The sequence below is a fragment of the Sminthopsis crassicaudata genome, chromosome 2 (assembly GCF_048593235.1).
Source record: "Sminthopsis crassicaudata isolate SCR6 chromosome 2, ASM4859323v1, whole genome shotgun sequence".
Taxonomy (NCBI): domain Eukaryota; kingdom Metazoa; phylum Chordata; class Mammalia; order Dasyuromorphia; family Dasyuridae; genus Sminthopsis; species Sminthopsis crassicaudata.
The window spans coordinates 514591619-514602276 of NC_133618.1; the positions used below are offsets into that span (position 1 = coordinate 514591619).

Genomic DNA, 10658 nt, shown 5'->3' on the forward strand with positions numbered 1-10658 from the left:
TAAAAGAGGGAAAAGAACTCACATGTGCTAAAATGTTTGTGGCAATTTTTTTTTGTGTTAACAAAACCCATCAATTTGGGAATGGCTGAATAAGTTAAAGTATATGAAAGTAATGGAATATTATTATTCTATAAAAAATGATGAGCAAGCTGATTTTAGAAAGGCCTAGAAAAAATTTACACGGACTGATGCTGAGCCAAACAAACAGAATCAGGAATACATTGTACACAGTAACAGCAAGATTGTGTGATCAACTATGAAAGACTTGGTTCTTCTCAGTGGTTCAATGACCCAAGGCAAATCCAATAAACTTTGGATAAAAACCACCATCAGCATTCAGAAAGAGAACTATGAAGATTAAATGAAATCAACACATGCTATGTTCACTTTTTTTTTCTCTTTTTTTCTCTTTTCCCTTTTTGTCCTAAATTTTCATTTGCGACATGATTCATAAAGAAATGTATATTTAAAAAATTAATGTACATGTATAACCAGAAAAAAACAATTTAATTTTAAAAAAGAAAATATGAATTGGTTTTAAGCCATGGAGGAGGTCAAAAAGGATTTTGAAAATCAAGTAAGAGAGGTACAAGAAAAATTGGTAAAATAAATGAGACCGATGAAAGAAAATCATGAAAAACAAGTCAACATCTTGGTAAAGGAAACACACACACACAAAAAAAAAAAATTAAAGAAAATAATACCTTAAAAAAACAGATTATGCCAAATGGTAAAAACAGTACAAAAAGACAATGAGGAAAAAGTATGCCCTTAAAAGAAGAGTTGGTCAAAATGGGTTGAAGGGGGAAGAATCCATTGAAGAAAACTTCTTTAAAAGTAGAATTGAATAAGTGGAAAGGAAGATACAAAAGCTCACTAAAGTAAAGAATCCCTTAAAAATTGGAATTGAGCAAATAGTAGTTAATGACTTTATGAGAAATCAAGAAACATTAAACCATTAAGCCAAACAATGAAATACAGACTTTTGAACATGTCCAATATGGGGGATTGTTTTGCCTTAAAACTATGTGCTTTTGCTACTAGGGTTTTTCTTTAGCTTTTTTTCGTTTTTCATTGTAAAAATGAAGAATTGGTAAATGACAAAATAAATTCCTCCTAATTAAAAAAATAAAATTTTAAATTAAAAAAAAATTAAGCCAAAAGAATGAAAAAAATAGAAGACAATATAAAATGTCTCATTGGAAAAACAACTAACCTAGAAAATAGACTCAGGAGAGATAATTTAAAAATTATTGGACTACTTGAAAGCCTTGACAACAACAACAACAACAACAAAAAAGAGCCCAGACATCATCTTTCAAGAAATTATCAAGGAAAACTGCCTTTATATTTTAGAACAAGAATTTAAAATAAAAATGGAAAGAACCCAGCAATCATCTCCTAAAAGAGATCCCAGGAATATTATAGCCAAATGCCAGGATTCCCGGGTAAGAAGAAAATTTTGCAAGCAACCAGAAAGAAATAATTCAAATATCATGAATCCCCAGTCAAGATAACACAAGATTTAGCAGTCTCTACATTAAAGGATCAAAGAACTTGGAATATGATATTCTGGATGACGGATGAGCTAGGATTATAACTAAGCAAGAACCACCTACCCAGCAAAATTGGGGGAAAATAAGAATTCTTTATGAAAAGATCAGAGTTGAATAGAAAATTTGACAAATATAAATACAAGATTCAAAAGAAGCATAAAAAGATAAACAGGAAAGTGAAATCACAAAAAATTTAATAAAGTTAAACTGTTTATATTCCTACATGGGAAAATGATTCTGACAACTCATAAGAACTTTCTCATTATTAGGGCAGAAAAAAGAAATATATGTAATAGAGAGCACAAGTGTTAAATAAATGTGAAGGGATATCTAAAAAAATAAAATTAAGAAGTGAGAGAGGAATATACTGGGAGAAAGGAAAAGAGAGAGGTAGAAATGTAAATTATCACATATAAAAGATTCAAGAAAAAGATTTTACAGTGGAGAAGACAAAGGAGATAAGGGAGAATGAATGAACCTTACCCTTATGAGACACTTTACTTGGGTATAGAAATCCATTTTACCTTACAAGATAATAGGGTAAGAAGGAGATGGAGGAGAGGAGTGATAGAAGGGAAACAGATTGGGGGAGGGGGTACTCAGTAGCAAAACACTTTTGAGAGTGAAAAGAGAGAAAATAGAATAAACAAGGGGGGAAATACAGTTGTAAGAATAATTGTGAAAAAAAATTTTGAAATAAGTTTCTCAAAGACTTCTTTCACAAGCAAATAGAGAATGGAGTCAAACATACAAAAAATAAGAGCCATTCCCCAATTGATAAAAAAAACAAAAGATAAGAGCAGTTTTTAGATGATGTAAACATAGCTATCTATAGCCATATTGGGGAAAAAAAAATGTTCTAACTCATTTTGATTTGGGAAATGCGAATTAAAACAGTTCTAAAGTACTATACCAGTATATATTATATTGAGTGATGATACTCAGAAAATCCTAGCTGAATTATGGAAAAGGAAAAAACTTGCTAAGTAATGGGTTCTTTCTGAGTTTGTAGAACCCAGATTTGGCTTGTCGTCTAGTAACTTGAATATTACCAAACAACTAAAAGAAGGTGGAAAATGTATTTAAAACCTGGTAATGTTATTTTATCAGCCTACTGACTCTCAATCTGATATGAGATGGAATTGTTACTTTATGATTGCTTATCAACTATTAACTCTTACCTAAAGTCAAACAGAATTAAGGATGCTTTATCCTGCCATTATTGTGCCTTTTGGCTTAAGCCTGAAGGATTAATTTGATGCTGTTATAATCATGTCTCTGTTTTGTAGAAAATGTCTATAATCAGAGCAAATGGTCAATAGAATATAGGAGCACAAGTATATAAGAGCTTGCTATCTTCCATCTGAAAATATAAAGTCATCATATTCTAAACAATCAAGAAAATGAGTATTTGGCCTAGTCATCTGCCTATTACTGGATAGATAGATATATTTATGTCTGTTTGAGATACGATGCTTAATGTTTCCAAATGATGTAAGAATAATTGTCTGTGGGACTTAGCTTTTATTCTACTGATTATTGAAATCAGAAACCTGTTTAGTGTGGTGTGGAGATAGAAATGAGTATTTTAGTGCAATCAGTTTTCTTAGAGGATGTGTCTCAAAGATGACCACTTATCCTTCAGACACTGCTTCACTCTCAATTTTGGTGATTCTCCTTTGGAATTTTTTCTTCAATCACACCCCTTACTTCACTGCTGGCAAGGATTTTGTAAATCTTCTACATATAATGCTACTGTGAAAACTGACCTTTTTTTTTTTTTTAATATGGATGGAATGGTGTTTTGTTTTTGTTTTTTTTCTACCTAATGGTAATGCTGTTATAATCTCAATTTTTAATTCCACTTATGCTGGATGTATGTACTTCTTGTACATACATACACTGCCACAAATATTTTTGTAAATGGGGTTCTTTTCCCCTCTTTTATGATCTTTGGGATACAGACCCAGTGGTGACTGGCTATTTTCAAAGGGTTTGGGGACAAACTTCTAGAAATTCTAGTTTCTTTTTCTTTTGTTCCCTCTACTGACACCTTTCCTAATCGTTATTCTGCTTTTGACACTTGAGTCCTGTCTTTTAAACCTTTTAATAAGATTTGTGTTTTCCAGACTAGCTTCTATCAGATTTCAGATGGCCTTACAGGGATATAGATCCATAATTCAGCTTTTGGGTCTCACCCCCTGAAGGTTATTTGCCTGAAATTCACATCCATCTCCACCCTCTCATGACTGGGCCTTTAGGCAGGATTAGCCCCTTATCAACCTGAAGCAGTTATGGAAGATGAGACCTTCATCTCTAGCCCTAAAAAAATTTTGAGTTCCAGCTCATTGAGGGGCAAATGATGGAATCTTAACTGGTCCCCTATCCTCACTCTGACTCTCTCTCTCTCTCTCTCTCTCTCTCTCTCTCTCTCTCTCTTTCATAAAGGCACCATTTATTTTTTTCCATGTATATTTCTCATGAACCTCATCAGAACAAAAGTATCTTTTCCATGTATATTCTAAGATACTTCTAATCTCAGAGATTTTCCCCATATTCATTTGAGGTTGTCTGAATGTATTTGAGATTAACCAATTATCCTGTTTTGCTCAATTCTCCCATTTTTTCTTTCTTTCTTTCCCTTCTCTCTATAATTGCTTGCATAAATTCTTTCAGAAATCCCATCACAACACAAACCCCATTCCTCTTTTTTTTTTTTTTCCTGAGGCAATTTTGGGACTAAGTGACTTGCCCAGGGTCACATAGTTAGGAAGTGTTAAGTGTCTGAGGTCAAATTTGAACTCAGGTCCTCCTGCCTTCAGTGCTCTATCCATTATGCCAACTAGCTGCCCCAAGCCCCATTCCTCAACATTTTTGACGAATCCAAACATCCTTACCCTCACTTTCTTAAAAAACAAATGTGTTAAAAACAGAAAAGCAAAGAAAGATTTATGTGAATTGATACAAGGTGAAATAAACAGAGTCAGGAAAGCAATACACACAGCTATTTCAAGGGGGTAAATGGAAGGGACCATAACTACAAAACAATAGAAAGTACACAAGGTTTTGCAAGAATGAATGTTGAAAATTATCTATGCATACATTTTGAAAATAAAAAGCTTTATAGCTGTGTGATCCTGGGCAAGTCACTTAACCCCAATTGCCTCAGCAAAACAAACAAATAAATAAATAAAAATAAAAAGCTTTAATAAAAAATATTCAAAAAAATAAAAACAAAATAAAACAATAGAAAGCGAATGTTGTAAAAGTACAAAGAATATGCTTGACTCCAAAGAAGCCATATGAAAAGTTATCTCCTTCCAAACTTTGCTGCAGAAGTAAGAGGGTGGGACTGGTCAAACATAATAATAGATTTTTTTCAAGCCCGTGGTAAGTTTACAGATTTTTTTTTTTTTTGGCTTCCTCTTTTAAAAAATTCTTTGTTATAAAGAATGGTTTTTGGGAAGGAAAGAAGGAATACAAAGGGAAATTGAAGTGATATAAAAATAAATCATATTCATTTTTTTTAAAAAGAAACGAGATCCCTTCACCCAAAACCAAAAACCTATAAAAGACCCTCCAAAAAACACATTTGCAACATAAAAGAACATTATCAATAGCTCAGATTCTAAGGCATGATCTTCAAGAGTGATCTTTGGAAATGTAGCTTAAAAGAATTCATCTAGAAGTTATACTAGATTTGGACATGAACCTGGTAGGACAGAGACTGTGTAGTAATTGGGCTAAGCTTCAAGCTGATTTTCCTGAAGACTGAAGGTATTGTAGGAGAGAATATTTCTCAGAGGTGCTGGAAAAAATGTTATGTTTGTTCTTAATATATTTTTGAAGTATTTCTATGAAAATGTTGCCTATTGTTAAGTGGTGAAATGGAACTGAGGATGCTAATCACGGGTTGCTATGGAAAAAATAGTCTGTTGGGGTTCCAGCTAGTAGTAGAGAAAAAACTGCTTCAATCCACTGAGATATAGCCAGTCTGAGACTGAGAGATTGGGACTAAAATATACATGTTTCTTTTTCACTCACTATTATAAGGAATGACCCTATGGGGAAAGGAGAGAGATACTGAAAAATTTAAAGTGATATGAAGATGAAAGATATCAATATAGTCAAATACCTACACATTAAATTATCCCGAGAGGAGACAAGAGAATCCAGTTTCCTTCTTTCATTAGCAAGGTAGGAGACAATGAATATATAATGTTACATATGCTCTTAGACTCTGCTGGTATAACACTTGGTTTTACTAAACTGAGTTTTTTCTCCTAATTTTTGTTAGAAGAAAAGTATCCTCATTGTATAGGAGAGTAGAGAGTAATATACTTGTAAATATATAAAAGCAAAAGGCATTAGTGAAAGTAACACAATCCTCACTCCCTCATGTTAGAATTGTTAGCCCCAAGACTTGCTATAACAAGTAGTAACCTGGAGGACTAACCAAAAAAACAAAACAAAACAAAACAAAACAAAAACCCAACCCAAACATGGTTTGGAATTAGAGCATGTATAAAGTTGAAAGAACCTTGGACTTGGAGTGTGAATTCTGGCCATGCTACTTAAGGACCTGTATGACTTTTAGCAGGTCACTTAATGTCTCTGAGCCTCAGTTCCTCATCTATAAAAGGAGATGTTTGGAGCAGATGACCTTTACTCAACTCCCCTGTCATCTTGAAATTCTATGGTTCTCATTTTTCTCCTCTCTAAAGAGATAGGATTGGAGTACATCCTTTTCACTTATGTTTTTCTTCTAATTGTTAGTCTGCTGAGGGTTATTCACTTGGGGTAGCAATAAAGAAAAAAGGCTGTTCAAGGAAATGCTTGAACATTTTTCAAAAATAGCAACTTGCCTAGAAAATACTCTTTTGTGATACCAAGGTAGCCAATTTTTTAAAGAGGTGGAACAGCAGTAAAGAGGAGATGCAAATGGGGTTGACTTATCCAATCTCACACAGCTAAATTTGAACTCAGGTGCTCAAATTCAGACCCATTCCTCTTTCAAGAAAGTCGATGAAATAAAGGGGCTTCTCTGGAAATAGTTATGCTATGGTTCATGCTATGATTTTTTTGTGCTATTGTTATATTTTAGCTTTTGACCTGATGGTCCATGTTAAAGGTTATTGATTTAATAATAAATACAATAAAAGCTACAGGTAGTATATAAAAAAGCTTAAATAGAAGACAACTACATATCTCAATACGTTTTTAAAATTAGTGAGGATAGACACTGAAATACAAGACATGCTTCCTAACACTTAAAGCTATCCAAAATAGAATGGACTGCTTCAGAAAGTCTCACTGGAGAATTTAAGTACAGGCTGGAGAACTTTTTACATTTTTTGGATAACTTTTTAAGTATGTGGCTTAGAGAGTTCCCACTCAGCCATGGAAACATACAGCCTTTAAGCTCTCTTCCAACCTGTACTCTAAGACACATAATCTCTAATATGTAGGATGTCTAGGATCTTGACCTTGGTAGAGAGACAGTTCACTCCTATGACTCATGCTGGACTTGGAGTTCTGATATGGGATGTGGGTAAAGCACCCACTTGGGTTTCTCAGAACTGTCTGTGTTTCAAAGTGAAAAAAATCCCTTGACAATACAGAAATGCACAGTCATATTGCCCTTGAGGCAGTATCTGATTCTTATCCTCCCACAATTCCCCAGAATAGATATAATAAGCACAAAGTAACCAGCACAATTTGTTAGAGGTAAAGAGTATTTATTTCCCTTTATGGCCTTGGAGCTCAGTACATAGATGGCTTCTCTTCACCCTTTGGGTTGGTGATCTTCTCTAGGTTGTTGCTGATGATGTGATAGAGCTCAGCCTGAATAAATGAATCAAAGTAGCAGCTAAGTTTCTTCCCTGGCCCTCGTTTCAACTCCTCTCTTTCTTGCCATCCTTTCCCTTCAAACCATTATTATTCTATATTTCCTCTAGTCTTCACCCCACTCACATAGAAAGAACGGAGATCCATCACTATAGTCCGAAGTTCTCTATAGACCGCTTCATCCCGTTCATGCACCAAGGTCCGATAATCCATCTGGGAGAGGGAAAGGCAAAGTTGGCTCATGTCTCTGGGAGAGCATGGGATGTGCCTGGTTTGCTCATAGAAGGGAATGAACAAATTGCAGGCATGCTTTCTGTCTTAGCCACAGGAAACAGAATTCAGGTAGGATCAGGTAGACTGGCTAGGATCCACGAATCCTTCCTCTAGGGAATCTAGGATTCTTTTTTGTTTTGGTCTTCCCCAGCACCTTTTTCATCTTCCCCAGCACCTTTTTCATCCATTCCCAGTATCATACTTCTCAATCAAGAGATGGAGGGACTTTCCATCATGTTCTGAGATGTAGAAAGGCCAACTCACCACATGAGTCTCCTTGGAGGCCTTGGCCACGGCATCTCCCCGTTCAGAGAAGTACCTTATAGGAAGAGAGAGGCTGACTGTAGGGACACACACTCCTCTAGGGTATTTCCCCAAAGCCTCATCTCTTCTTGGGAAATGCCCAATGCAGGAGAGATAGACCAGCCTCTAATTCTAAAGTGATTTCTCCCACTTCCCACGCCTATTCTCAAGCCTAGCTTACTTGGCAATGGTTGTCTGAAAGCTTTCCACTTTGGTCTTCACTGCTGTCACTCGTTCTAGAACCTTTTCCTGTGAAGATAAACAGAAGAGAAAACTGAGAACAGCATGACCTCCTCCTCATCCCACCCCATGGTTCTGACATTGTTCTTTTCCTTTTCTTCATGTTCCCAGCCATGGCCTTTTACCTCCCAAACATTTCTACATTATTCAGTCCATACTTCTTCCCTTCTACTTTCCTTACCTGGATGGCCACCCCAAAGTCGTTGCCATCTTCAATCTTGGGGATCAGATGCTGGATCCAGGTGATCACCTGAGTCAGAGAAGTTTCTGTGGCTGACTGCCCAGTGCAGTGATTATGTGCTTCCATGAAGAAGACACTACATTCTATAGCATTACACACAGAAAGAATAAGGAATGGTTTCTGCCCTCAAAGAGCTTAAGTTACCATTTGCAGGACTACTGCCCATAAAGGCAGCCCATTTAATGAGAAGGAAAGGGGCTCAGAGGAGCCAAACCTTAAAAGAAAAAAGGTTTACAGGAGGGCCCCAGTCTTAGAAACAGGCACCTGAGGAAAAAAAGAGAAGTCCTTTGTCTTACCAGAATACATTTTTCTTTGAGAGTTCGAATCTCTGGCTTAACTTGATCAATTAGTGCCAGGACTTTCTCATTCCCAGGGAGGAAGCCGCACTTGGGAACTAAGGGAGAAATGTAGTGTCAGTCATAGAATTCTAACATCTTCTTAGCTTCTTCCTAGTTTCCTTCCTTACCTTCTTTCTTTTCTTGCTTATCCGTCTCCATCTGAAGAAAAAAAAAAAAGCATGGGCATTGAGAAGTCTGAGGGAGACTGAGGAGGAAATATGGCCGTGGAGTTTGCGGTTTCTCCCTCCGCTGGGGGGCCTCACTCACCTCTTCATCCTTGGGCGGCGGGTCGGGAATAGGGATGTCCAAAGGTGCCCGAAGAGAGGCGAGGTCAATCACATTGAAGGACTCCTCCTGCCCAAAAGCCACTGTTAGCTTCTTGCCTGGCTGCTTCTCTCCAGCCAGTCCAAAGCCCCGACTCCCACACCTTTTCCCGCAGTCTTTCCAGCGGATTGCGCGCTTCCTTTGCCCGCTGTAACCAACTGCCGCAGCCCCCCAAGGACAGCCTGAATGTGAGGGCCCGAGATGGGTACAGGTGGGACGGAGGGGCGCCGCTGCTCACCTTCAAAAGCTGATGGAGCTGGATGATCTTCCGAGGCAGGAAGACCGAGAGGAACTCCTCAGCCTGCGTCAGAGAAAGAACGAGACCCAAAAGGAAGCTGGGGCGCAGCAAGCCAAAGGGCTCGTCAGGGATCTAGACTGAGAGGTGGGGGGGGGGACCTCGGAGACCCTCTAATACAGTGTTTCCAAGAGAAGTGGGACCCAAGTGAGCGGGAGCCTGCTGAAGGCCGCACAGCTGCGGCTCCCGGAGCGGCTCTACTACCCGCGCTGGAGGCGAGGGGCCCGAAGTCAGACTGCGGGGAGTGGGGGGCGGGGTAAGACAGGGCCCGGCTTGAGCCGTGGGCGGTCCGAGTTAAGGCCGGTTCCCAGGGAAGGTTGCTAATGCGTTCTCAGGTGAGAGTTTAAGAGCAAGTTTACACTGAGTCCAAACCGACTCACCTCCTGGAAGAGATTTTGCCGGAACACATCCACCTGTGGAGAAAGCAGGGTTTGGCGGGTTTTGGGGGGAAGCGGCTCCGGGGCTTTCCTCCCGCCCCCTCCCACCTATGTAACTACTCGCTCACTTGGCCCAGCCCTTCCCCCTCCGAAGTCCCCCCCCCGTCACACCCCCCAAAGCCCAGACTGGGGTGCCCCGAGCTGGCATGGCCCGAAGCAGAAGCAGGAGCCAGACTAGAAAGCCCCCGCTCCAACGCCCGGTCCCGGCACAGGTGCAGCCGCGCCCCTCCCACGGCAGCCAGCAGCGAGCAGCCCCCGCCGCCTTACTTGTTTGCGGGCCGCCCCGCTCAGCCTCAGCTCGCACGCCTTGGCCATGCTGTCCGGCAGAAGAAGTTCGGAGGTCTCCCAGCTCCTCTCCCCGAGCTCCGGCTTTCACTTTCACTCCCCTTCTGCAGCTCCGCCCCCGCCGACCTGGGCCGGCCCCGCGGTCTCTCCCGGGAGCCCCCTGCTGGTCCTCCGGAGGCGCGGCGTCCCCGAGGAGGGAATCCCTCGGCAGGAACGAGGCAGGGCCGCAGGCATGGCCCGGCAGAGGGAGAGGCGGGAGAAAAGGGCCGAGCCTTTTTCCAACCCACAGGTTCCGAGTCCCAGCACGGTTTCCCTTTGACCACGCCCCCAGGCCTCGCCTCTTCGGAGACAAGCCTCGCCTTCTTATAGTCCCTCCCCTTCGTTTACCTGACTCCACCCCTTCCCTGGCGTCCTTCTTTTGCCACAGCATTTCCTAAGCCGAGTCCCGCCCCCCTCAGGGCCACGCCCCCCAGCCACTCAGCCTCTTTCCCTCTCCGAGGCCTCCTTCCCACCTCCTCC

At 40.1% G+C, this 10658-nt stretch overlaps 1 protein-coding gene across 1 annotated transcript; it reads right to left on the reverse strand.

The window, feature by feature from the left end:
• Positions 1-7273: 7273 nt before the first annotated feature.
• PSME2 (proteasome activator subunit 2) lies at positions 7274-10504 on the reverse strand. The gene is made up of 11 exons (XM_074294329.1): positions 10122-10504; positions 9798-9830; positions 9361-9423; positions 9066-9152; positions 8927-8957; positions 8757-8854; positions 8401-8469; positions 8161-8228; positions 7941-7995; positions 7530-7616; positions 7274-7400 (listed from the first exon to the last, which is right to left on the reverse strand). Exons 1-11 carry the CDS (start codon positions 10167-10169, stop codon positions 7320-7322), a joined length of 720 nt encoding a protein of 239 aa, XP_074150430.1. The 5' UTR covers positions 10170-10504; the 3' UTR covers positions 7274-7319.
• Positions 10505-10658: the final 154 nt, after the last annotated feature.